This window comes from Anas platyrhynchos, chromosome W (genome assembly GCF_047663525.1).
Source record: "Anas platyrhynchos isolate ZD024472 breed Pekin duck chromosome W, IASCAAS_PekinDuck_T2T, whole genome shotgun sequence".
In the NCBI taxonomy this organism is placed as follows: domain Eukaryota; kingdom Metazoa; phylum Chordata; class Aves; order Anseriformes; family Anatidae; genus Anas; species Anas platyrhynchos.
Window position 1 is genome coordinate 752,761 of NC_092620.1, and position 27,163 is coordinate 779,923.

Consider the following 27,163-nt stretch of genomic DNA (forward strand, 5'->3'; position numbering starts at 1 on the left):
GTTAAACACTGTCCTTTGCTATAGCTTTATCTCTAGCAACAAATCTGGCGTGTTTTGTACAGACGGGAAAAAAACGATAAAAACAACTTATTCTATTAAAGGAGACCATTCAAATTTAAAACGAGATTAGTCTTTACAAGAAAGGTGGCTTATCTCTCCTAGGGAGCGGTGTCTCGCCCTCATCAGATACCACCTTACAGAGCCAACAAAGCAGCCTCTCCTAGGAGAGCCTCGCAAGGCGGCTGCTGGCGAACCAAAGACAATTCCCTGCAGCGGCCATCTCCCGACCTTCAGAGCTCCTTGGAGCTCCACCAGCTCCGTGGCCCGGCCGAGAAATGCCTGGAAATCCCCCGGCACCATGTCGAGCGACCCGGGGGCAGCTCTGCACCCAGCCGGGGCTCCGACCCCTCTGCCTCGGGGCACCCCAAGCCAGCAGCAGCCTGCACGCCCATCCTCATGCCGGCTTCCCCGTCCCTTCCAAGGGCTCCCTCCGGCCCCATGAGCTTTGCCTGCCGCCTCCCCTCTTCCTCCCTCCGCCAACAGCGGGCTCCTGGCCGCTGCCCCGGGTCCCCTCCGCTGAAGGAGCCGGGAGCTGCCCGGGGCTGGGGCCGCGCCCGTCATGGCGGCGGCGGCCGCGGGGCCTGAGGGAAGGCAGCGGGATGGCGGCGGCGCGGCCCCGGCAGGGGGAGCCGGAGACCGCCGGGCTGCCCTCACTGCGGGGCTGCGAGGCTGGAGAGGGCTGGGGGCAGCCTGCTCTAGTGGCAGGGGGTCCCTGCCTATAGCAGGGGGCTGGAACCAGGTGGTCTTTAAGGTCCCTTCCAACCCAAACCACTCTGCCATTCTGCGACCCTAACGCGTGGGGCAGCTCTCGGGCTCTGCCAGGTGTCTCGGCCCCAAAGTGCTGCTCTCGTCTTTACACCACGCTCTAGGAAAGGCTGGGGTCTCTACGGGACCTGCCCACCCTTTCCCCTCTTATTGTGGTTTGAAATGCCTTCATAGCTCCTACAGATGTTTTCTGCTTTCCATCAATTTAGTTTTGCACTTTTTTTTTCCCCAAAAACTTTTTTTTTTTTCTTAATTAACTTGCTGTGTTTGCCTTCAGGTGCTTGTTAATTTTTGAGGAAGGCAAGTGCAGCTTCATTATGTCAGTTTCGAAGAGTTAGATACCGAAAACAATTCATCACAATGAAGTGCGGCACTTCAAATGTCAGAAAGCTTTAATTTTAATCACCTGCTCTTGGAGCCGAGTCTGGAGCCTGGATCAGCTCCTGCTTGCTCTCCTTGAGTGAGGCGTAGGAATCACAGAATCACAGAAACATTAAGGTTAGAAAAGACCTTAGAGCTAGCTGTGGCACAGCGAATGCCAGGATGTTGCGTTGGGCACAGGACGGGCCTGCCCAGGAGAAAACACTGAGCAGAAAGGTATGGCAGCCATCCCGGCTCTCTCTGGAGTTTGGGTGTTTAGCACAGAAAGGCACCTTCACACACTTGGGATGTGGTCTGGAACTCTTTACTGAGCAGAGGTGCCTGCAAAGAGAAGAGAGCTCTTAGTTTTTCCTTTATGTATCATCACTGGGGAGAGGAGATGGAGGTGTCACTGTGGTATGTAACACCTTGTTAGAGAAGGTCTGCAGTAAGTGAGAGATCATTTGCTTTGCAAGCTCATGACTCCCGAAGTCAGATCTGTTGCTGTTCCCAGAAGTAAGCCTGTAGCTTACTGGGAAAGAACTGCAGTACTTGCTACCTATGTCTTCATGCAGAAAATAACACATGGGAAAAGGAAATTTGGCTCCTGCATGAAGTACTCAGACAGCCTGGGAGTCCAGAGTTCTGATCCCTGCCTCAGGAACTGCAGAGGCATTTTTCCAATTACTAATGGTCCTTGGAGTAGTGCTCAGTACCAAATGCTGCCTTCCCTAGGTGCACGTTTTAAGTCCTCAGGTGTTCTGTGAGAGGAGACCCTTGTATCAACACACACCAGCTGAGTCAAGGCTTTTTGTACTTGAGATCTCAATACCTTAGTTATGCCCAAGACTCAGCTTGGTGACTTCTTTTTCTCCCCCTCTTGAAAAAAAAAAAAAAAGAAGATCCTCTTTTTCAATATTTTTTTTTTGGTAAATGTTTCTATATACATCTAAACGGCAAGATGAATATATATCTATACTTCAGAAACTCAAATGGCTGCTTTGGAAGTAAGCAATATCACCAACAAAAATATAGTTCAATGTCTAAAATCACACCAGTATGCTTAAGTACTGAGAAAATTTCTGGATGATGAAGAAGCTAATGAAAAAAAAAATATGTAAGCATGAACATGCTAGGTATGAAGATAAAAGGTACAGAAAGAGCTTCTAAAGTGGGATTTACATATATTAACTTTGTAATTGCATACACAACAGGCAATTACACAAGTGTTAATAAAATAGTAGTAATGATTTGTACTAGGTAATTGAAATTTATGAAGCAGTTTGGGTGTCTCTAATAAAGCTGTGATGTCCTCAAGTAGAGCTAATGAGTATGATAGAAGTGACTAGCATGGATAAACACAATTAGTGTTGCATTTGTCAAACCAAGATAGTAAATATTTTTTTTAAGTGTCTGAATGTTAGTATCATCATTAATGTAGATGGGAAACTGAGGCAGCAATGTAAGTGACGTTTCAGTTTGCTTTGCAGCAATATAAAAGGCAGAAACTGGATACTGCATTCTTTCATCTATGTACCCTTTCTTCTACTTAGTAAAATCATGGTTGTTATTTACAAATGATGTGTAAAGTGACTTCAAAATCTAATGCAGGGTCTGCTGGTGTCTTTTGGCATTACTTCTGTACTTGTGGTATGCTCCCCAAACCTCTGTTGTGCTTTGCAATCTGAATTCTTTCCTCATGTTTGAACTGCCCTAATTGTAGCTGTTTGTTACTGTTGAGCTGGGGTCTGTAGCTGGCACCCTGCAGAAGGAAGCTGATTGCTCCTGGGTCTCAGTATCTCTGTCTCTGCCTTTGAGATGTGTGAAGAAAGGAGATCTCTGAATGTGAGTGTGTTTGTGTTTGAGCATGTCTTACTTTTCTAAGTACTGTTTCTATGCAGAGGAATTACATTAAAGCTAATTTCCTTATTTGCAAGTTTCAATTCTGCATTTTCTTTTCTTCCACACCATAGGATATATTTCCAAGGTGTGATGGCAAATGCTTTTCCTTACCAGAAAATAATTTGCAAATGATGTAATTGCCACCCAGTTGGAAAGTCTTTGCTTGCTGTGTTCTGTGGGGCTTTCAGCTGGACGGGGTGTTAAGGCCTTTGTGCTGGGAAGGGTTCAATTTTCTTTACATTCTTGTCATATTGCAGTGTCAGTCTCTTAAAGAAAGCATATTCACCGTAGAGTAGACTGAAACAGTATGGAATAGACTCGTTCAGCTCTCCCAATGGTCATACAATTTTATTTTGCTTCAGAAAAGTCCTGTATCATCATGGTATTGATCCTAGCAGCCAGAGGAATAATTTGGCAGGCTACTATTGGGAGGGATAGCAGAAAACTCCGGGACTAAGGTAAGCAGAAGTAGTGGCAAACAAGTCAAATTGGTTGTGAGCTTGTGTTTGTGGTTTGGAGCTGCACTGTCATAGATGATTAAGGACCGCAGGGGGCACAGAGGTTATAAGTCAGGATTGACATGTGTTGGCAGAATTATGTATCAGTATTTTAAGAAATAAGACTTGGTTTATGCCATAGGTTCTCTGTTCCTCTCCTCTCCCTCCCTGCCTCCAGCTGAGCTCCTAATGGAAAGGTTGCAGGGGGGGGAATGGGAAGCAGCAGAAGGATATTTATTGCTGCTTGGCAGGAATGTAAATTAAGTAACTAATGATGCACATTGAAGAAATGGGTTTGGTTTTGTTGTCTTACTTCTTACTGCAGATTGCTACAAACAGCCTGCTTCTCTCTTTCACCCACATATAACTATGTATAACTGTGAACTATTCCTAGGAAAGTCTTATCAAACTGAGTCTCATTTTGAGCATCTTCCCTTTCTACAGCAACCAGGAGTTTCTTGAATCAAGTGTGTCAAGTCTCCACCAACACTTATCACCCTTAGGACAGCCAGAGTGTGGGAAGGATGGGTCTGGTTGCCAAAGCTCTGGGCACCACTCCCCTTTTAAAGCAAGAGAGTGGGATTTGAAAGCCTGTGAGAGCAGATTGAATGGCAGTGCTCTTCCACCACTCTTCATTTCTTGGAAATTTCTGCAATTTCTTTGGGTGCAGAGCTGGCTGGTGCTCATTCACTCCAAATGGGCTCCTCACAAAGGGAGTAACCTACTGTAAAGGTATCAGAAAGCTTCACACATGCACCTTTTCCTTGAGCTGCATATCTGGAAGGAGTTTGAGCTGTTATGAAGGCATTGAAGGGGGAATGTTCTACACAGCAAGAAGGAGGGAGCAAAAGGTGGGGTTTGGTGGTTTTTGTTACAGGGTATGCTGTATTTCAAAAATGACAAAAACAGAAGCAAGGGGCTGGTGGACTTGGGTGAGATCAACTCTGATCTAGTCACTGGTGCTGAAGAACCAAGAGAGCAATTGGATTGACACAAACTGGAAATGAGTGAAGCTGTATGTCATGCCAGTTGACCTTCCCCCACAAAGGATGCCCTAAACCAGTGCAAATCAGGGACTCTTTTAGATCCCCTTCCCTCCCCACACCCTACTGTTCTTCCATGCTTCTTGGGAAACCCTGCTGTCTGCTGTGGGTGCTTCACTGATGTGTCCTCAGCCTCTTCCACCGTGTCCAGCTCTGACAGCTGATGCTCCTCCAGGCAGGGGGCAGATCTCTCCTCTGTTTCAGGACCTGCTTACCAGCAAGATGTTGCTACAGCTGGGACAGGAAGAGGGAAGCAGGGGTTCAGATCTTTCTGAAAACTGGAGGAAGTATCACAGTGCCTTTTGATACAGTAAGAAATGTGGTTCACTAGTTGGTGTTGTAAGTGGGCAGAACGCCTGCTTCGGCTTTCTTAGGCTATCTCACACAGCCCTGTAAGAGGCTCATGCTCAGACAGCTTTCTGTCCTGGACCTGCTGCAGGCTCGCTCGTACTGTAAAGGATTCAGCTTTCTCCTGCTGAATGCTCCAGCCTGTTTCCACACTGACTTCACCAGCCAGGCTCAAGTCTTCCTTGCCATGTACATACGGAACTGGAGCAGAAGCTTAAGACTGGGAGCCGTCTGCTGAAGGCTGCTTGGCTTCATTCAGCACAAAGGCTTGCAAAATACAGTACAAAGCCTTATCTGGGGCCTGCAACTTCTCTCTTCAGCAGGTAATAAAGAGGATGGGATGTGTCATGCTGCTTCAAGGGAGTGCTGGAAAAATATTTTGCTTGATATCTTGATATATTGTTTTTTCATCCCTTCTCTCCACTTCCTTGTTTTATCTACTCTCCAGGCCTTTTTTTTTTTTTTTTTTCATCTTATGCACAAGCTGGCCCTGAGAATTAGGGGATGTCTGCCAGGGTGACAAGTTCAGTTCCTTCCCAAGCTACTCTCGTGAGCCTCGCTGTCTCTGTGGGGATCACTCAAGCAGGAAGGAGTGAGGAGAAATACTGGTGAGAAGGTTTGAAGAAGAGGAAAGACTTGCAGTAACAAAGATGCTTTTGCTTTGACACAAACAATTATGATCTCTTCCTGCTTGTTTCATTTCTTAATAAACATCCTGCTCCCTGAACTGTGTACTCTCTGGACAGCATGTCACTTAATTATTTTTCACTGGATGGAAAATCTGTCATTCCACTAAATTAAAAATAGAGCTGCAAATGGGCTTGGTTTGATCTCTGTGGCATCTGTAGCGGAGGAACAAGATTAATTCCAGCAATTAGATGTTAATTGATGTCTGAACATGTCTATTCCTAGAAACAGCAAGACCACATATAGCATAACTAGCACCATTAAAACAGCATCGTCTCCCCTCTGTGCTCTGCGAGTGCAGAACTGGAGGGGGGAACTTTCTGGGGACCCGCATCTAAATAGAGCAGTGGGGGAGGCTGTGAAGTGAACAAAAGCTTGTGGTGGGGAAGGGAAAGAGGGAGAGCAGCCTCGCTGAATGGTTAAGATGTGGTGGTTAAGTGCACGGGGTGTTACAGAGGAGCTGTGGTTTTGTTTGTTAGACACACATCCACTTTATTTTCATTTCACCGCTGGTCAAGTCTGCCTAAGATTCACATCATAAGCAGCTACAAAGGCTTATTACAAACTGTTGAAATACCTGATGAAGAGGGGAAAAAAAAAAAAAAACACACCACTTTTTTGTGTTGGCCATTGGAAAACCATATACTAACAATTTTGATTAAATGGAATAAGAGGTCATTGAATCTGGTCTTTTACCTACTGTGCGTAACAGCTTCAGCTACATCCATTTCAATAATGAGATTCTGTTTCCGTGCTGCCTGTGCCTTATATATAAAGCACCAGGCGCTGTATATATTTCATTTTGTTTCCATTTTACAATACAGTAAAAATCTTTTTCAACTAGAATAGATGCTAGCCTTGGATACTGAAGTGCTGAATAGAATAATAAATCCTGTGCATCACTAGCTTGACTTTCATCCAAGAGTCTCAAAGAGCTTTATAAACATCAAGTAATCTTTCCAGCATGCCCATCACAACTGCAGGGTATTACCACCGTTCTGTAGCTATTGTTATTAATTTGTATCATCGCATCAGATTGAAGACTTTACTGTGTACATAATGAAAAGCTAAGCCCCATCCCAAAGACCTTTGAACAATTATAAAGAGAGAAAAATAGGAGTGGGCTGCAAGAGACTGGAGGAACACAAGAACAGGAGAAAGAAAAGAAAATTAAAAAAAAAAAAAAAAAGGAAATTGCCCAGTGTTGGAACAGCATGGTCGGTCCGGCTGTTGTCCTGCGTCCTCTGGGCAGTGCAGTGAAGGCAAGATCTGAGGAAATGTCTGCCTAAGGCACACTTGGCTTGAGGAGTGATAAGGTTTGCCTCAGTATTAGGAGGAAAAAATTGTAGGGTGGAGGTAACTGAACCGTGAAGGAGTGAAGGCCATTGCTTTCTGTGTGGTAGCAATGAAAATGGAAGCAGTGGGTTGAGGAAAAGAGGAGCACAGAGTAGCCAGCTCCTTGCCCTAAGAGAACGGCCAACAAACTGAACGTGGATAGCGGGTATTAGGGCAGCTTGCAGTATCTGGGCCATGGGACGATCTCAATATTGTATTCCTGTTTAAAGCTGCTTTGTGGTGTCCTTTTTTCCCAGACATAAAGGATTTTTCAGCAGAAGGGAAGCGCTGAGACTACATTGACACATACAGAATATTGCATACAGCCCAGTCACCTCTGGTCAGACACTAAATTGCAGCAGGTGTGGAGAGAGCAGCTCTGGTGATTCAGCAACTGAAGAGGCAGTTTTAGGAAGCAGTGTCTGGCAAATTTAGGCTGTGCAGTGATGTATAAGCCTTCTTGTTCAGGTTTACCCTTTCATTCTTTGTACTAATGCAAAAGCTGAGGAGCATCTACAGCAAAACTGTTTGCTTTATTCTGAAACCAGCTCCACTCCTGAGATGCACATGTGCATGTTGTGCTCTAACCTCATAAAGGGCAGCAATTGCACCTCGGATTGCCCCCAGCTGATGAGCACACCTGCAAGAGCTGAGTGTGGGTGACACCCCTATGCAGCTTATGTTGGAGTAGACCCCTGTTATCTTGTTTCAGCTTGTGATCTCACCTGTTTTTCTCATTTTTCCTCCAGTCTCCTGGCTGCTCTTAGTAAAGCAGAGGCAGAATTTGCTTCATTGTCCATGTCTAGACAGTGGTCTGCCTTTAGAGTAGAGTGCCTCTAATGCCTGGCTCCCTTTGGCAGCATGGACAGGCCCAGGTCATCCCTGATGTGACAGCACAGATGAGCAGAAGCCTGTAATGTTGGAAGTGCAGCTGTCTGCAGACTACAAGCAGCTGTGTCCGGAACAAAACCCTCACGACAGCCTCTGCCCGTAAGCAGGTCAGGACTCCTGGATCCTGGATGTTTCTGAGGTATGTGTCAAGCTGCTTCTGCCACCCTCCACCCAGCAGAACAAACCCACAGAGATCTTTGTGCAGGCCTAGACTGTATGCACTTCCTTCGGTGTGTTTCTTTTACATGTCTTGTTTATCTATCCCAGCCCGCACCTCCGCGCTGGGCTGTAACACCCGTGTAGCTCTGATGCAGGTTTGGTCCTAGTCTGTTGCAGTAATCCGTGCAATACCTCGTAGCTGCTGCTCTCCCTGAAGGTGTCACTGAAGCTGAGCATCCAGCTCAAAGGCTATCAGACAGGTTGGGGAAAAACAAACAGACACAAAGCAGCACTTTACTGGCCTGCAGGCAGGCTGCTGCGGGCTGCGGTTCTCCCAACTTCTGTGAGGGAACACAGGTTCAGGCTCGGTCAGTTCTTAGGCAGGAGAATGCTCAAGAAAATTTAGGTGCTGCGAGGTGTTTTTTTTGTTGCTGTCACTGGCAGAGGAGGTGGCATTCCTCTCTCTTCAAGGACTGACTCATTACCTTGGTGTGATAGCAGGGGACGTTGTCCTGCTGGAATTGCCATCACTCACGCGTGGCGTGAACGCTGCATCCAGTCTGTGCTGCAGTTTAAACGTCCCAAGGCACTGAGATTCTTATTCTGCTCAAACTCTTCAGATTTCCATGTAAACAACTTCAGCGCTGCCTCCCTAAATCTATGTTCATATGGTAACAAGTGTTTGAGGCGCAGCGTGTGAAGGGCTATATTTGCAAGACGAGGGGAATGCATCTGAAGTGTTACTGAGGCGCTGGTGATAAATGGTAACTTAGAGCACAAGGTTTTTGCTTAAACCAACATGAAAATGGTTTTACTTTGCACTTGTGATGGGCTAAAAGCACACGTGGCCTTGGCTACTGTGCTCAGCTGACGAGCTGTGATCTGCTGTGTGCCCTGGTAGCTCAATCACTCACACTCGTGGTCTGGATGGAGGGAGGGTAGCGATTAATCTGTCTTTAATCCACACATTGAGGGGTTTTCTGGGTGAAGATGGTTGGACTTTGTTTACCTAAGTGTAGGAAACTCAGCAGGAGGAAAGGGATCCTTGTGGTCATGGTTTTCTTTCTGTAACAGCAAATTCTTCGTGGGCTGGCTACGTAGTCAAAATTGTGAGAGAAGTGAGCAGTGAAATTTCAGCAGTGGGGTGAACATGTTGATTTTTGTAGCGTTTTGATAATGAGATGTACTGATGCCTGGTGTTGTTGGGTACCAAAGTTTTGTATGGGGTTTTTATGCTTCTTGGTTGCATTTCGACTTGGTGTGTCTGTACAGACTCACACCCAATGCTTCTGATGACATTTCAGTGTTTTTCTGCCTCTTAAAAGCTAAGGAAAAAAAAGAACATAATGGGCTGCCTAATCTGTGCAGTCCTTGCTCTCCTCCTATACAGGATAAAACTTTTTTTTTTTTCTTTCACTATTAATTAATCTGACCTTCCCTTTGTATTACTGAGGGTAAAATACTGTTATGCACTTGGAACAGGGAGGGAAAAATGGCGTAAACATTGTAGGACAGCTCAGCTACCACTGAGAAATATGTGCTAGCTGCATTAATTTCTCTGCAACAGCTGATTATGAAGCGCCTTCACACTTGGTGCGATCTCTGGTCCAAGCAAGGCTGTCCATGCATTACAAAGGGAGGTTTCTGCACTTGCAAGTAGACTCCTGGTATTTGAATGGGGATCTTGAGACTCTCATGGCACCTAAATGTGGAATTTAGGTCCCCTGCCAAATGGCTTTGTTATTTTCCCACTGATATGCAGTCTGAGTCTGCATTTCTACAGATGTGCTGTACCAAAGGACCTGCGTTACTTTCCTCTCAAAATACACAGTGATCACGAAGATAATGCAGGAGGCTGGGGGCCTGTTTGGTAAAGTCAGTGAAATGATCCCAAATGAGAGAAAAACAGCCTCACCCAATCTTTGGTTGGTGGAGAGGTGGAGGTAGAGGGGTGCAGCACAGCTGTAATTACCCCCAAAAATCTATTTTTGCAGTTCAAAAGGCATTTCTTACAGCTTCACCTGCAGGGTTCAGTGCCTGGCATCATTGATTGGCTTGGAGAGCCTGTTGCTGGCATTCTGATCTCTGCAGCCACGTATTGGAGGAGACAGAGATGAAACAAATCAGGCGCTGAGGCCAGCCCCGTGCTAACTAATTGGATGTGTCCGTGAGCAGCGAGCGGCCCCACAACTGCTGGTGCAGCCATTTCCTCCAGCACTCGTGAGCATCCTCAAAGCTTACAGGTATGAAGCGAGCTGGCAGCTGGGAAGGGAAGCACTACAAAGGGAGTAAATCAAAAACATTTTGATTACAGGTTCACACGTCTCATTTTAAAATGAAACAACCCCCCTGGAGCTGTGGCACAAACCATCTCCCTCTGATCCCTGCCCAGCTGTGTCCTGCTTACATCCCATAGCAGGAGAAGCCGTTGTGGGATCACAGAGACACCACAGAGGCATCTCACAGAGCCGTTGTGGGTGCATCAAATCTGCAACAAAAATGAAAGTTTAACACGCTTTGAATTAGACTTAGCTGGCCCTCATTCCCAGGTCTTCTGTTCAGTTTGCTTTTTGCTTACCCTTGGATGAAGGAAATTCATCGTCTTGGGTGTGCTGTAGTACTGCAGAATTGGGGCCCATCAGCTGAGCTGTGCTAGGACAATTCTTGGTTTTGTTTCTTTGTTACATGCAAACAGCACCAGCTGGATGGCTCTGTGTAAGCCAGGGAATAGCTGCTTGCTCTGTCCGGTTTGTTTTAAGCGCTGTGTGCTGTAGCAGAGGAGCAGTGAGGGAGAGCTGCCCGCTTATCCTGCCGTAGCTGCGCTCAGGTGAAGCCGTGGGGAAGGAGGAGAACCCTGTACTTCCCTCAGAGGAAAAAATAAAATAAAATAGCAGTTAGGAAAACCTTGTGGAGGGAAGAGAGAGCAGAGACACGGGCAGGGAGTCTCCAGCAGAAGAGTCAGAGATCCTCTCTTTTTCCACAAGGACAAAGCGATGAGTGGAAAACCTCAGCTTTTGGTGGCTTTGATATTGACTGCTATGTTTTTTCTCTCTTTAGGCGTATTTTAGAGCCTGACAAACTAGAACGTGTTTTGGTTCAGAGATTGGGAGCTTCTTGGTGTACCTGTAGTGCTCATTTGAAAGCAGTGGTGGGGCGTTTTTCTTGAAGCTTTCACTAGCAGCCCAGAAATTTACAAGCCTTTGTGCAGTTTCCCTGATGTTGCAGCATTTCCAGAGAGGTTTTTTAAAATACCAATGGAAAGGGAAGGAATCTTAATGGTCAGAAAGTAGGAGCTGCTGATTTATCTGGAAGCAAGTTGCATTTCAGCCAGATACCTAGGTCTTCATACTCCTTTGATACATCCCTTGCTTCTCAGCTTCACTTCTCAGCCCTAAATGCTGCAGCTCGATAAACATCCATCAATCACTAGATAAATATAGACATGAAACTGGGCTGCTGCCAAGGACCTGGCCTGGGGAGGAGGTAGCCATGGGAGCTGGAGGAGAATTTCTGCTTTCAAGGCTGCTAAAACTTAAATGAAAGGAAATTCCTTTAAACCCTGACCTTCAGCTCCTGGGTTTACTTTGTTCATGTTCCCTTCCAGGAGCCACATACTGGCTTTACTTATACTGGGTAAAATAAATGTGTGACCCTTTCTCCTACGTGCGGGCAGCTTATTTCTGACAGAAAAGGTTCTTTATGAAATTCTGAAGTTAACACTGACAGATGACCTCTCAATAGTCTGTATTTAACACTTTTTACGTGTATTTCGGTGCTTTACAAATAGGATTGCATGCTCTGATCCCTTTCCCAAAGGGCAAATGCCTCAGGAGGAAACAGCCGCATCTACAACATCCCAAACAAAATCGAACAGCATCTTAGTGCGAGAAAGAGAATGGAACTTCAGCTAGGCTTAGGAAACTTAAATTGTAAGAAGTTGGTGTAGTGCACAGTCACCCTGGCTAGCGTTGCGTCCTTTTACTAATCTTACACGTCTGTTTTCCATGTCTTGTGAAAATTGGGTACTGAGCCAAAGCGTTAGCTCAGCCCGGAGCAGTTAAATTGTGTCCTGTGTTGGGCCCTACATCAGGCATTGCACAGCACCACCCTGTGCTTGGACTGGCCAAGTGTGACCTGTGAAATAACGGGGCCCAGGGCTCATCCTGAGCACACAGGAGAGAGCAACGTGATGGAGAGATCTGCTGATTCTGCAAGCTCTGTGCCCACAAGGTTACAAGGTGGGCACCATCAGCTCCCAGAATCAAGTTCTGCCCACAGCCTGGTTTTGAAGGGAGGCTGGTGAGTGCTAACCCTAAAAAGCAGCCAAATGAGCCAAATGTAGCCCTTATTACATACCAAGAGGATATTCCCCTCCAAGTCACGCATCCCCTTTGGCTGTGCTGAGCTGCCACTTGCCTGGGGGGATGATGTTGGAAGGGGGTACAACCTGTGTGCTGATCCCACTGGGGATGCCAGCTCTTTTCTGGTTTGCCACATTCAGTGTGCACAAGTGCACTAGTGGAGCATGGTTCTTGTGTGTGGGGAGCTTGGACTCTGCCTCCTTATCAGAGGTGGCTTCCACATTTAAATGAGCTGGGGATAAATGGATACTTCAGAGCCGAGTACCACTTCTCTATCCTTGCTGAGTTACACGAACAAATTGCTGAGCTGTCTGCAGGTGAAGGTTGCACAGCCTGTCATCTCTGAGATAAGTAATGCTTGGGTACGCGAGTGAGCCTGTCCTGGGAGCGTCTTAGTCCCAAACCCTTATTTATGGGCTTTAAAAACAGAGGGTAAAAATTAGCCATTCTAGGGCTAATTCTTCCATCTTCTCATAGGCTCTGGAGCAGCAGTTATCTGGTGATGGTGTTAGGCAGTACGCACAAAAAGTAGCTCACAGTTAAGCCCTCTCAAACTTTTTTTTTTTTTTTTTTTATCTTATTAGAATTACAGCAAGAAAGCCATAAAAATAAGGACAACAAGGGTCGGGCTGCCGGTGCTGCCTTAACCTCCCTGCCCTGCGGGCTGCATGCAGTTGTTTCCATCCCCACGAGTGGTGTGGGTGCCACAGACTGCTCCTCTCCTCCCTGCCTTCCTGCTAGGGGCAAAGGCTGCTCGGAACAAGCCATCCAAGCACAGACCAGCACCGGCTTTAATACATCGTGTCTCTTTATAAACAATTTTATTGTTTTGCACGACAAATATGGTTAGAAAGAGCAGGTACGATACACAACTTGATCACTTCAGGGACGTGTGGCTGCTCAGTTTGGTGAGTCCTGCGGTCTTGCAGAGCCTGGGGTGAGAGCACAGAGCTCCGCTGCAGCCGTGGGGCTAGGGCAGTTCGTGCATGGACGCAGCTGAGGCAGTGTGGTTGGCTTTACCTTCATCACCAGGCTGAGACGGGCACGGGCAAGGAGCTGGTTCTGACTTACATAATGCTTTGGACTTGGTCTGCGTGCCCCGTGGTTTCTACATCAATCAAATCTGCCTGTTCCAGTAGCTGTGGCAGCCAGGAATTGTTTTTAGGAAACTTGATGTAAAGAAACCAAACAAACCCACGGTATCAACCACGTGGCTGTAATTCTATATTCACATGATAGACCTGGAGTATTGCTTGGAAAATGAGTGCAAGCTTTATGTTTTGTCTGCAGAATAACAACATTGGGATAACAACAGGCAGAACAAAATGACAAAAACATGCTTGGAGGCTCGGTGGATGGGCTGTCAGTACCTGTGGAGGTAACTCTGAAACACCACTTGCGTGTCTGCTGTGGCTGTAGCACCAAGCTAGCCTCCAGGGTCCTTGTATTGACAAAGTCCACAGAGAAAGTTAAGAGCACTGAGGAACTGGAAGTACACATTGGGAATACACCTCAGCCTTACAGTGTTAAGAGACAGCTCTAGGAATTTTGTATAGTAAACACTTAATGCTTAGAAACATTTTCATTACAGCCAGCAACAGCTCCCAGCAATACATGCCTCGATACCTCCAGAAGTGATCATCTCTGCTGTTACGTTGTCTTCACGTGGACTCTTTGAATATAGCAGTTCGGGGGACACAGCTGAGCGTTGCAGTTGATGAGGGAGAGTCTGCAAAGGGAGGCTGCAGCACATCTGTGGAAATCACGGTGAACACAGAAGCCAGGGAGCAGAGAAATGAGGACCTGGGTGGGTGCCAGAACAGAGGCTGATGGAGTACCTGGAACAAAGTGTCAAAGAGCAGGGATTTCCCTGCTCCCACTAAGGGCTGAATTTTGCAGGAGTGGCTGCCTCAAACAGAGGCAAAGTGTGGCTATTGAGGGAGCAGCTGGAATAAGGTCAGCAGCACCAGTCTGATCCTATATGTACATGTGCACACTCTCAGCCCCCCTACACACCCTCCTGTCACAGCAGCCTGTGCCCCTAGTGCCAGGAACAGCACCAGACAAACTCCTGAGTAATGCCTGTAACCCAGCAGCATGTTCACTTCTGCAGCTCTTGGTACCCCTCAGCCTTCTCAGCTGTTTGGGGCCGGTGGATTTTTAATAGCACTGCAAATGAGCGTAACAGTGCTTCCAGGGCTGAGGCTACAGTAAGTGATAATGCTGGAATGCCAGCTACTACTACGCAGGCAAATTCAGACACTGGGACCTGCTACGTTGGCCCAGAAGGACTGATTATACATGTGTGGGTGTTTTAGTCCAGAAACATAATTTGACTTGCCAGCAGATTTGTGTGCACGCGTGCTGGTGTATGGAAATACCTGCTTGGAACTACGACTTCTGGCAAGACCTGAGGCCAAACAGGCAGAAAGAGAAAACAATGGGTGAGCGGTGTGACTTGAAGACAGCTATAGACTTCTGTAACTAATTGCTGCTTCGCCGATGAATACCTAAATCTGTTTAGGGTGGAGGGTAATGAAGGGGGAACCTCAGGCAGTTGAGCACAGGGCAGACTATCCAAAGGAGCGTGACTTATTTAAACATTTTTAGCTACCCATCATTTTAAAACATTAATGTAGACAAGACCAGTGGTGCCAGCCAACAGAGGCTAACTTAAAATTTAGCTTGTTCCTGGAGCTCATAGCCTTCAGCTTATGCTGCTGACTGCAGTATGTCCTAGCAGGTCTCCAGAAACAGATCTACTGACAGCTTCTAGGAATGTAAAGTAAGTGTCATATAATTTAAATGCTACATAAGAAAAAAATATATATATATAACTAAAAGCCAAGCTATTGCTGGAGTTAAGAATGAACTTGTCTTTGCTTCTTTGAAAAGTAGAGCTGAGACCAAGCACTTCAGGAGTTAACAATGAATCTCTCAGTTGGTTTTCTTAATGCAGAAGTGCTGATCATGCAGAACTTCCTTTCAAAAGATGATACAATGCCATGCTTTTTTTTTTTTTTTTTTTTTTTAAAAGGATTGCTACTTTACTTCAAACAGACCCTGAACACGTTAAGAGAAATGAAAAAAGAACACTGTCAAGTGTTCTGAGCACCCAGAAGAGATGTCCTTCTGGTGCTGCATCTCAGATACAGAGGATGGCTTCTCTTCAACACTTCAGTTTCAGAGATGTCAATTCTTTTTTTTTTAATCGTTGAAGTACTTAGTACTCTAGTTAGACTGTGGTCTCCCATCCTCCCTGAGCAGAGCTGGAAGAGAGAAGGAAGGAGGCGTCTGCAACTCAGAAGAGAATAAAATGGACTGAGCAAGCAGGAAACTGTGGGCACCAGCTTCTGTCCTCTTGCTTAAAGGGAGAGCCAACAGACTGGAGTAGGTCTCTACAATTTTATTCTCATTACTTACAGTCACTGCACTGTGCCACAAGCTATAAGTGCAAAGCATCCTATTGCATGTTGCTAGCTTTGCACAACCCTAGCAGAAGGAACCGTCTGCTTTTGGTTAAAACCCTTGCCATTAACACATGCTACTAGCTGCAGAACAAAACCCTTGCTAGAGGACGCAGTCATTTTTGAAAACTATTTGTAATTTCAGTAATCTTTTCCGAATGCTTCAGCAGCACGTATTGAAATTGTTTACTGTTAGTCTTACAAAGCTCTGCTTGTTTTCTTTCACAGAAAATAGCAGCATATTGCAAAATAGGAAGGTCCTGTAGCAAAATACATAGTTTAACTAAATAATCCATCAAAAATGTTTTCTAATTATGACAGTCCTGTTTCATTTCTTTGCATATAACATATGTTGTGGAATTGAACTCTAATGTGGTATATTCACAAAGAGAAAGCAAAACAGTGTACTGCAGTACCAACTCAAGAAGGTTGGTACAGTTTGGCAAGTAATTATTTGTCTCCGCCATTTTATGATCTGAGCTGACTTGAAGAGGCAGGTGGACGTGATCAGTAAGCACCAGTCGCTTAGCAGCCTCTGCCTCCTTCTTTTGTGCCTTCTTTCCTCCTGACTCAGCTTCAGACTGGAAGGTGAAGCACACAGAGTTTACAGGAAAGTGGATGCGAGCCATAAAACACAAGTAGCGTGTGAGCTGTGGTTGTGTCCTGCCCCCTTCAAAGGTTGGTTTGAAGAAACCTGACATCCTAACAAGTCAGTCACATCAATTAACTGAAACTTAATAGAGACAAAATCGCCTGTCACTGTGAAAACCTCCTCGTGTACTTCACTACTTTTACAACCCATCATCCAGATTTCAATCTGCTTGAAGTACTGCACAGGGGCTTGCAAAAGGACCAAAGCCGATGCTTTCTTTTCTGTGGTGAGTGCTGAGAATCCAGGAAGAGCAATGTTCAAGCACGACTACTTCCAAATGACCAGCTGCACATGCTGAACGCCTCAGTGAAAAGTGAATAAAGAGTAGGAGAGACAGAAAAATGTCCTCGTAACTGCTGTCTTTGAGACCTGTTATTTAGGAGTGGCTCTTTCCAGCATCATTGATGATTGCTTTCCTGGAAAAGCTGCTAATAGAGTGAGCTATAAAACCCATTGTTGCACAAGTTCAGCATGTAAAACATGCCTTGTGAATCTTTTTGAGTATTTCAATCTAAACACTGTTTTTTTTTCCCAGTGTGCTCCTTTGCAATAAAATGCAAACAGACACATACTCTCACTCACCTGTAAGTTTGTGACCTGGTTGCACTAAAACTGTATCTTTATACAGCAGCTCCTGCCACGTCAGCTTTCACGTTGAACCACTGCTCAATGCTTACATTACTTTTATTTCGTGAGCAGAATTAGAACCAGGTATTTGAGTGATGAAATAAACATCTGGTGCCAATAAATACAGATCTTTTTAAGTAGCATTGCCTAAAACAGTTCCATTTGTTTTCTAGATTTTAAAGTACCCAGGAGCATACAAAATTATTTCCAGCACAAATTGGCTGCAATCTCACTGTGACATTAAGGAATTACTTCAATTAGACTTTCTCTTTGCTGTTCCACTGATGACTGACAATTGCAGTAACTACAATACGACAAAGAAAATGTCAATTCATTTGTCTGGGCACTTAACTGCGTACGCATCACTACGAGCATGGGTGCTGCTGATTATTCCACTGATGCATTTTTTAAGGATGTTGTAAAACCTGTATTTTTAGTGACACCATTAATATCAGTTTTCTTCCTTGGTGAGTCTCTGCACTGAAAGAGTCAGCATAAGATTAAAAAACATGCCTTTACCCTTCAGAGACTTATACACAAGCTGTAGCGTAGTTGCAGAAGGAACTGCATTGACTGCAGCATGAACACAATGAGCACAAAATTAAATATAAACAGGATGGTGTATTCGAGAGGCCAGTGGATTACAGATGTTCCAAAAGAAGGCAGTCATGCAAAATTCAAGGTTTGAACCTACTAATCACGTTCCATGAAGTAGATAAAAAGCAGTTAAAGTTACTTTGGGACTGCTACAATTGCACCAGGGCTCCGTCAGGGTGTTGCCTGTGCATTACTGCAGAGGAGCTCCCGTTCTCGCATTTCAGTTACATCACCTCTCACTCAAGATGCTGAACTGCTTCAAAACAGAAACCAGGTGCAACCAAGGACAGACTCCAGTGTAGCAAACTCAATGGACAATTCTTACTTTTCCTCAAAGCCTTGGCTTGCAGCCAGCTACAGGTTGGGAACTTGACAAAACACGTAGAGCAGTCTTACACAACTTACCTTTTCTATCTCCCAGCCATGTTCAAGAATCACACACAAATTTATAACTAAAAGTACCATATTAACTTGAGAGGAAATAAGGGAGGTACATGTTTCATAAATGAGGAAGAATTTCAATTCCAAACAATTTTAAAAGTTGCTGTAAATAATCACCTTGCTGTTCTTTCTTCTTTAATACATTCTGTTGTTATTACCTTTGAGCGTCTAGCTTCTAAATGATTAAGAAACTATTGCCACTCCTCTAGTTGCCCATTGTGAATACAGCCCACTATGATTTGGAATACAGCTACTGTAGGTGCAGAAGTTGCCAAAATGTATGAAAGAACATGTAGGATGTTTTAAAACTTCCATGCCAATCACACAGTGCACTGTATAGATTTGACTCGATAAGAGCAAGAACAACTTGTTCATTTGATTGCTGTATCTAACCTCATGATTAAGCTGACCAATACTCAGGCTACAGTAGATTTAGCCAGATTTGCTTACAAAATAAATCAATAAACTTGAACACAGCAAAAACGCCGTCCTCCCCTTTTAATCCGGCAGAAAATCCTGTTCATCTTCCACCAACTTAAATTCAGCTCTAAGTCACTGGTCTAACATTGGCATTTTCCCCATTCATATTTATTACATGAGCTTGCAGCAGAAATGGTGCAAAATAGCAAGACCTGTTGGAATAGGCAGAAAGGAATTCAAACTTTAATCTGATTGGTTTAATTTTTTAGCAGGAGGAAAAAGAATAAAGTTACAAGATTCTTTTAATATTTTCACAATGTTAAACTAAAACTGAGCTCTAGGCTACATGTGTAAGTAAATCTAGAACACAAAAGGGTTAAATAAGATCTTCTTTTAAGATACAAGAACTTAAGCTTTCTTTACGTTTAACAAACTTCACAGAACAGATACTGCAAAGGAACAACCCCGTCCCCAACTTGTTTGTTTAAAGTGAACATTGTCCATAATTCACATGAACTTTTAAGTAGTGTTCTCACAAGAGCCACCTTGAAACCATCTGTGCACTTGTAACAAGCTTAAAGAGAATATTAAGGAGGAACAAAATAGCATCTTCAGTATTAATGCAGAAAAGTCTCGTGTATCAATCAGAATGCCCATCAAATGTTATGAGTAGGGTTTTGTAGGAAAAGAAAGTGCGTTTCACAGCAGCAGCTGAAATCCATGCTTTTATAAATTCTTCACGGCAAATGTAAATAATATCCTTGGCCAGTCCCTTTCAACAGGACCATTTCCTGAAAATGCAACACATTACAGACGATTTTGCTGCTGGTTTCATATTCTTGAATAATAACAATAATAATAATAATAATTAAAAAAACCTCTTGCCTTTTGGATAGCTTGTGTTTTCTACTGATGGGACACTTCTGATTCGTGGTTAATTTATGCTAATACAGTCAGATGCTGAATGTGTGTGGAGATGTGGTTTGTTGTTGTTGTTCGTTGTTGGTTTTGCAATTAGTTCTCCTTGTTAAATGCTTCTACCAGTGTAATAATATGATTTGGCCGATAAGGAGTTAGTTACCTGCGACAAGTAGAATGGAGGATGACTCATACAAACCTTCTCCCAAAACACTGGGTTTTTTCAAGTGACTTGTTACTGCACCTCTCTGATGTTTTCTGTCTGCCCAGTATTCAAGATGAGACAAAATCTTTTCCTCCCTCAGGTTTTCTTACACATTTACCTGATTGTTAATACCTTACCAATGGACTGGGAAATTCACTCGGGATTTAGCTGGGCCACGTGAGTACAAATCCTTTTTACTTGCGTAACCCTGTGTGCAGCAGGAGACATGCTGAATATTATTTTTGCTTTTTTTTTGTTCACGAACTGACGAGACCGGTGCAATTCAGTTCAGCTCAGCTCAGCTCAATGCGACATACCATAATACGGAACCATAGGTCTAAACAGAGCCAAAACATCCTACTCCACGTAATGCTTCTCACGTTCACTTGCTATACTTGCTTTGCAATAGATGCGGGCAGAGATTTTCATGAGAGCGTTCAGCTGCATAGAAACAGGGCTGACGAAGCCCATTTGATTATCTCATTGACACTCTGGAAGCGAGGAATACAAACTCAATCTGACACAGGGTGTTTCACCGGTTGTTCCCCAATACTGTTACTGAATTCCGTTTGCTACAAAATGTCCTTTTTTTTTTTCCCCAATATATAAGTCTAGCTACAGAAAGTCAGTCTGTAGAATCCAGCCATGGCTACTGTGCTGTGAATTAGCCTTATTTGATCAATTATCAGATACCTGCACTTAGCAAAAGGCAAACGAGAGCCAATCAGGTTTCGGCCGGTGGGAACGGCTGCACTGCTCAATGTATGTGCAATCTTCACACGACTCAGAATCTCTGTGGATGCCATGTAAAATGTATGCACCATTTACTGCTCTGGGATGGAGTTGGCTTTAAAGTGAGATCATAATTTAACCGAGAAGAAAAAAAAAACATAAAACAAAAAAACCCTGATAGGTTCCTTATAGTAAGATAGATATAAAAATTTTTCATAAGAATCTCTGTCCCCCTTTCTTTTTGGCTTCCTGGGAAGAACCAGAAAGATGTTCCTACCCCAACAGAATCCCTGATGCTGGTGACACTGCCTAATTCAAAAGCCACACGCGATGAAGGCACGAGTGACCAGTCAGGTCTTCTGGGCTTAAGCAGCAGCAGCTGCTGCTCTTAGTAGTATTTCACCTCCTCAGGATTAACTAGAAGTGAAGAGGTGAAAGGCTGCACATTAAACAGTTTGTCTGAAAGCCATGTGCATAGCAAACTTTTACACCAGCTTCTACACAACTATTTGTTTTAACTCTGCAGCTGGAATGTTTCCAGCGTAAGGCTTTTACAGTGACTCCAGCAATAACAGAAGCCTTTGGATTTTTCTTGTTTTGTTTAAATCCACTAGCCATGCTCAAAAAATAATATTTCTTCATGTTTTAATTTTATACGGTGGCTAGCAGGCACCTTAGTAACCAGCCAGAAATCAATTTCAACCACCATCATCCCCTAAACTACAGTACCAGGACGGTTGGCTAAAGAAAGGAAACTGATTGGCTGTAGTCTGAAACTTGCCTAGTACAAGGTGTCTGGCTGACTTTGTCCTAAATAAGGCTAACATTAGTGAACTAAGAGAACAGCATTTGGTTGCAGTCTTGCACTCAGGAACATCCTTCGCCGATGCGTTGGCAAGATCTTCCTACTTTCCGATCCAGTTTCACCATTTTCATAATGGCTTCCTCACGCCCACGTCCCATGTGGTCAAATGTGCAGTCATGTTGTTCAGGCAGGCGATGTAACATACAGAACACATAACCTACCATGGAAAGGGGAAAGAAAAAAAAAACAAAAAACAAAGTTAAGGACTTGAAGAAAGTGGCAGGATCTTACCTGAATCAGAAGGGAGGTACCGAGGCATCACTCAGTTCTCAAAAATCAAATTTTACTTACTTTCCTGACATGGCATTAATAAATATCTAATTATTTACTGCATTTTCTTGCATATTTATCAACACAATTCAAAGCCCAAGTCACACTAATGTGTTTTTTTTGCCATCCTCGTATATTTAAGAGGAATTCCTCAGGCATTTGACACAGGGACACATCATGCCACATCATCTTGCTCTGTAGCTGAGAAGATGTAGGTTACTGTCTCTCTGTCTAAAGCTAGTCAACATTGCCTAGTTATCCAGGAGGTCATCTCCAGCAGCCACCTCCTTCTAGTCTACAAAGAAAATCAGTCTTTTGACTTTAGAGCAGTACAGAAATTGTCTCAAATTCCTTACCTCTAGGATGATAAAGTAGTGAGAAGAGTTACACAGACAGAGGGTTTACGTAGACCACTGTACATGAAATGAGGTATGCTATTGCATATGCCGCAATTGTTTTCCTAAATAATGGGTGCAAAGAACATCACACTGCCTCCCACTGAATGCTTTACATTACTGCCTCTCCTTGAATGCTCAAAAGACATTAAAGCCACAAAGGGATGACATTTGAGAGATGGAAAAGAATAAAAATGAGTGAATGACAGAGTATATGCATATAGCTGTACGTGTTTGTTGTGTATGCAAAATATTTCAAGCTCCTGAACTACAAAACATCAATTGTATGAGAGAACAACAGGTTACCTTTATGTTAATACCATTGTTATGAAAATGGAAAAGGACAAAGTATCACATACAGAATTATGTTAAAAAAAAAACACAACTGAAGAAAAATTGTTTCATCTTTGCTCTTTGTTTCAATAGTACCAGCTACAAAAATACATGTCTATTATCTGATTTTGAAACCCAGTTCTAGAAACAAAGCAAAAAAGACAAGTTTTCTGTATCGGTACGTGCAAGTTCAGGAATACAGATGTGATGCAGACTGAATTGAGATAACACTCTCTCCTTGTCATCATTGCCTCTACTTCAATCTCAATCTGGTCATACCACACTGAAACGTGATGAATATCTTCCGTGAGGTGCCAGAAATTCAAGGTTTGATTGTCAAAATGAAAATGTCTTCAGACTCTGGTTTCAATGCTGAATAGGCATTTTCACTCAATTCTCTCTTACAGAAAGCAAGGACCGAAGGCTTCCCTTCATTATTTTTGAAATAAGATTTCAAATTACTGAACCAGTGTCCACTGTAGGTACAAGAACACATCAACACCTGACTGGATCAGCTCAAAAATCGATTAAGTCCATCACCTTATCTGCAGTGGATGTGACAGAAGCAGATGCAAGAAATCCTGCAGATAAGGATCGGGCTGAAGTCATTTCAGCCCCCAATAGGTAAAGACTGGTTTAAAATCCTGATTATTTATTTATTTATTTTACAGATCCTCTCCACTTGGTTAACAAGCACATGTAGAAATGCTATTTAGTGTGATTTAAAGGAGATGCCGAATATATACACAATCCCCTGCACAGCTTCAGTAAGACCCTTTTGACAAGTTCAACAAATCTATTAAGGAAATACATTTAGAAGATGATTTATCAATTTTGAACACAGCCTTTCAGCTGCACCATCTCCTCACCTTCTACAAAGCCTCCTGGCCCTTTTTAGACCACAGTAGCTTCAAGATGTTCCTTTCTACTTCGCTTCCCCCAAGAAAATATTATCTATTCTCTACTTTGTCATATCTTTATCAAACACCTTTCAGTTCTTCTTAGAGTACCTGTTCTCATACAGGAAAAGCCGTACCATATACTATATTCATTCCAGATGAAACATGCTATTTATTTCTTCTGTTCATCAAATATTTCCTTATTCCTGAACAGAATTTCAATAACTGCCCAAAGAATGACAGGCGATTTTCATTTTTGATCCTGCTAATTTACAGTCTGAGGGAAAAATATTTCTAATTGCAGCAACTAAATGATCTAAACCTGCTATTCATGTATCTATTTAAATATGAATAGCTAACTAGAACTGATAATACCTAATAAATGAAAGAGTACCCAAGCATTTTCAACATCACTAAGGACAGGTTTGCATATATTAGCTGTTCTTAATGAAGGAGTTTATTCTTTTCAAAATAGCAATAGGGATCTTCTAAAGCCTCATTTCCAAACCAGACCTCAGATCTTTAGTCCCATTATACCAAATGCCTAAGTGACTTTGAAGATTGGAACTTTTATTTATTTATTTATTTATTAAGTTTTATTTAGAATTTAGAGGATTTGAATAGTGCTACATGGTAGCTAGTTGAATAACAGTAGTTTGGAACATTTTTTCATTAGTTTAGAGCAGATTTCTTCAATTAAGTTATAACTGCTCTATTCATTCCTGGCTTCTTCTCTCGTCTAGACATTAGGGTGGACATTCTGCAGTCTGCATGTGCACTAATGCCTTGTCTAGTCTCAGGACCATCAGCTTTTACAACAGTTAAATTATTAACTCATGTGCACTGGGACAGGCGGTCAATATATTTGCTTCTGTTTTGATCCTTAAAACCCACCCAGATTTAGAGATGAAACTTTGTGTCCTGAGAAGTCTGCTTTTTATTGTTATAAAGGAGAGTTAGATTAATGAGCTCTTGTGGTATATTTACTGTTAAGTTCATTATTGGAAGATATCAAATATGGGCTGTTTCTCCTAAAGGATTTTATTGCAGAAATGCTTCTTTCACCACACCATAGCTAAAAGGCAAAATAAATAACTTTCTGCTAGGGAAAAGAGCACTGGAAAAGGGAATCCATCTTCCAACTAAAGTTAGTTTACCGTAGCCATCAACCAAAATATGCTAGACTCCCACTTCAACCACAGAAGATGTCAATCTAGTAAATGCAATAATACATCTCACAGAATTGCAATTGTTTTCTGATGTTAGAAGTAGACTATGAATCATCTACACCTCAGGCCACTAATGCAAACATCTTGGGAAAACATTATTTAGTGCACCAAAACCTTTAAGTTCCTTTAAGTACCTGGGAAACTACTTCATGATTGATCATCAAAAATTCACTTCCATTTCATCACCAGAGCATCAACGGCTAAAGCCACGAGCGCATCAGCTCTGCCTTACTTGTAACCCTGTAGGTGAATCTTTTGCATAGGACATGCAAAAAAACATCAGTCAAAGGAAGTCTAAGATTGCCAGAGAACAACAAACCTAATTTGTTGGGTAGGAGTGATACCAAAACCAGACTGCATTTTCCTCATTCTTACATTCAAGAGCACTGACAAGACTAGAATATGGATTGATGGTAAGAAAAATATTTAAACTGAAACCTGAATTCAATTCATAACTTTGTCTTCAAATTCTGAAAGTAGGAAACTGTTAAAGTATCAGCAAAATACATGAAGCATCAGAAACAATTAAACAAAATGGCTTGATAATCCACAACACAAAACCAAATTGCAATTCTGGAGGGTCCCTGTTTTTTTTTTATTTATTTATTTATTTATTTATTTATTTATTTATTTATTTTTATATATTTAATTTTTTCTCTTTGTAAACTCAACAAAATGTGGTGAGACTCTCTGGACCATGGCACAAATGCCCATTAAGCAGACTACCGCGAACCACCAGAGAGGCACAGCACATGGTGGGAGTACTCTAGTGGAGATACTTGGCCAGGCGTGATGTCCTGGTCTCTTCTAACACACAGCTGCAGAACACCATACTGTTACAGAACATACAGGTAAATCTAATGATCCCTGTTACTCGAATAGCAACATAATAGAAAGGAAACACTTCCCACCCCCACCAAGATTCTGGTCTTGATCTTACTGATGAAACATTCAGCAAGATGCTAAAGGAAAACTGATTTCTTATTTGTGAGCATGTTTTGAGAAGTGGTGGAAATGCCAAGTAAGATTATTAAATATTTACGAAGCTTACATATTTACAAAGTGGCTTAAACACATTCAACAGTGTCCCTATTTGAAAGATCTTGCTGTATATTACCTAAGAAGTAGTTGCGTGCTCCCACAATTACCCTTTAATAACTGCCTCACATTCTTACTGTTGTAAGAATAAAGAGCATATTTAGACTTTTCCATACAGTACGTGTCATATACTTAATATGGCAGATGCATCTACTGACGAAAACTGAACCCCACTTATGTACAGGTACATTTCTGCATTTCTAGAAAGATCCAAGCCATTCAGATACAAAAATATAACTGCTGGCATGAAAAGATGAAATCTCTGATTACCACCAACTATCAATCTTCTTAATTGTTCAAGCTAGACATTTACTTTCATTGCTTTCGAAGACTCTCTTACATACCATACCAATCCCTTTCCAATTTGTTTGAAGAAGCTACCAATGGCAGGTAAAGGAAAAGAAGGTCAATACTACCACACAACACCAGAGTTACTAAAACTTTAAAACCATCTTACCTGCATGCTGGCAGCATTTATAAATTTAATTCTCCGGTCAAACTCTCAAAACCACCAGAATTTGCAGCTTAGGCCATTTCCAAATTTTATTTAATAAACAATTTGTGTAGATCTATACAGAGATTCTTCAAAAGTATCCTCAATAATGGCAAAGGCTTACTCCTGTACAGAATTGTACGCTGTGTGCTTTGGCTTCTTCATGTGCTTCCTAAGAAATTTTACCTTTCTTGCTGATTTGAAATTCCAATCAACAGAGTTTCAAACAGAACTTAAAAGCACCTTGTAGCCTTAAGAGATGAGGGCGCTGCAAAAATTCTCTGCTGAAGATGTATCATCTAATATGGTACATGTGAGCCTATATACAGGTTTCTACATAAAGTCTGTGTACCACACAAAGTACAAGAATAGATTTTAACGTATCTTTAAAAGGTAAACATATCTACGGGATATTAGGCAAAACAGCAAAATCACACAGATTAACCAACAGAGAAGATTAGCTCACGCAGTGACACATGCTGCTGCAGCACCGCTCATGGTAATTGGACATCATTTCCCCAAAGAGTGTAATTATCCCCGAAACAATGTTTATGCATCTCCCCCGTCCCTTCCAACTGGAAGGTTAGCTTAATTTGTTGGAAGCGATACCAGCAAAAAAGCTATTTTAAAAAGGGTGGGAGGGAAATCTATCCTTCTTTTTCAACTTGATATAAATTATTATTTTTCAAGAGACTTATGCAGTTGTTAAAGCACTGAAGCTAAAAACTGGTTTAATTTAACAAGACAATTTTTAAATCAAACCCTTTGCCCCCAACAGCAGTACCCGACAGGTAACACCACTGTACAAATAACTTAGGGGAGTGGGGGAGAGTTTTGTACAAAATTAAAAGTTACATGTTATGTAGGTGTAAAGAATTTCCTTTTTTGAATAATCACATGATCTTGAAAGTAATACATTCTGGAGGACTTAATATTACCACTATATTCATAAAAGGAACATTGACTGCTAAGTTTGTGTGCCCAGGAACAAACTGAAGCAACACCACACCTTGCCTATCGTTCCCAGGTTCGTAAGGTTATATCCTGTGGGATGTGGGAGAATGAACCCAAAGAACAGAAGGGAGGTTGGGAGATACACAGTAGGAAAGCAGAG

At 42.8% G+C, this 27,163-nt stretch overlaps 1 protein-coding gene and 1 long non-coding RNA gene across 3 annotated transcripts in view; one reads left to right on the forward strand and one right to left on the reverse strand.

Annotated features, from left to right (window-relative positions):
- The first annotated feature begins 1,772 nt into the window (after positions 1–1,772).
- On the forward strand, positions 1,773–5,800 carry LOC106020134 (uncharacterized). Of its 2 annotated transcripts, XR_002406497.4 has the most exons (4): positions 1,773–2,647; positions 2,927–3,030; positions 3,450–3,545; positions 4,029–5,800. It is a non-coding gene; the product is annotated as an uncharacterized lncRNA (long non-coding RNA). The 2 variants fall into 2 exon arrangements; XR_002406496.4 differs by lacking the exon at positions 2,927–3,030.
- A 13,033-nt stretch (positions 5,801–18,833) lies between these two features.
- LOC101794763 (AN1-type zinc finger protein 3) overlaps positions 18,834–27,163 on the reverse strand; it is a 132,174-nt gene continuing 123,844 nt past the window's right edge. The window contains exon 7 of the mRNA XM_038176192.2: positions 18,834–21,489. Coding sequence (XP_038032120.1) covers positions 21,335–21,489 — 155 coding nt within the window. The 3' untranslated portion in view covers positions 18,834–21,334. The remainder of the gene's footprint in view (positions 21,490–27,163) is intronic.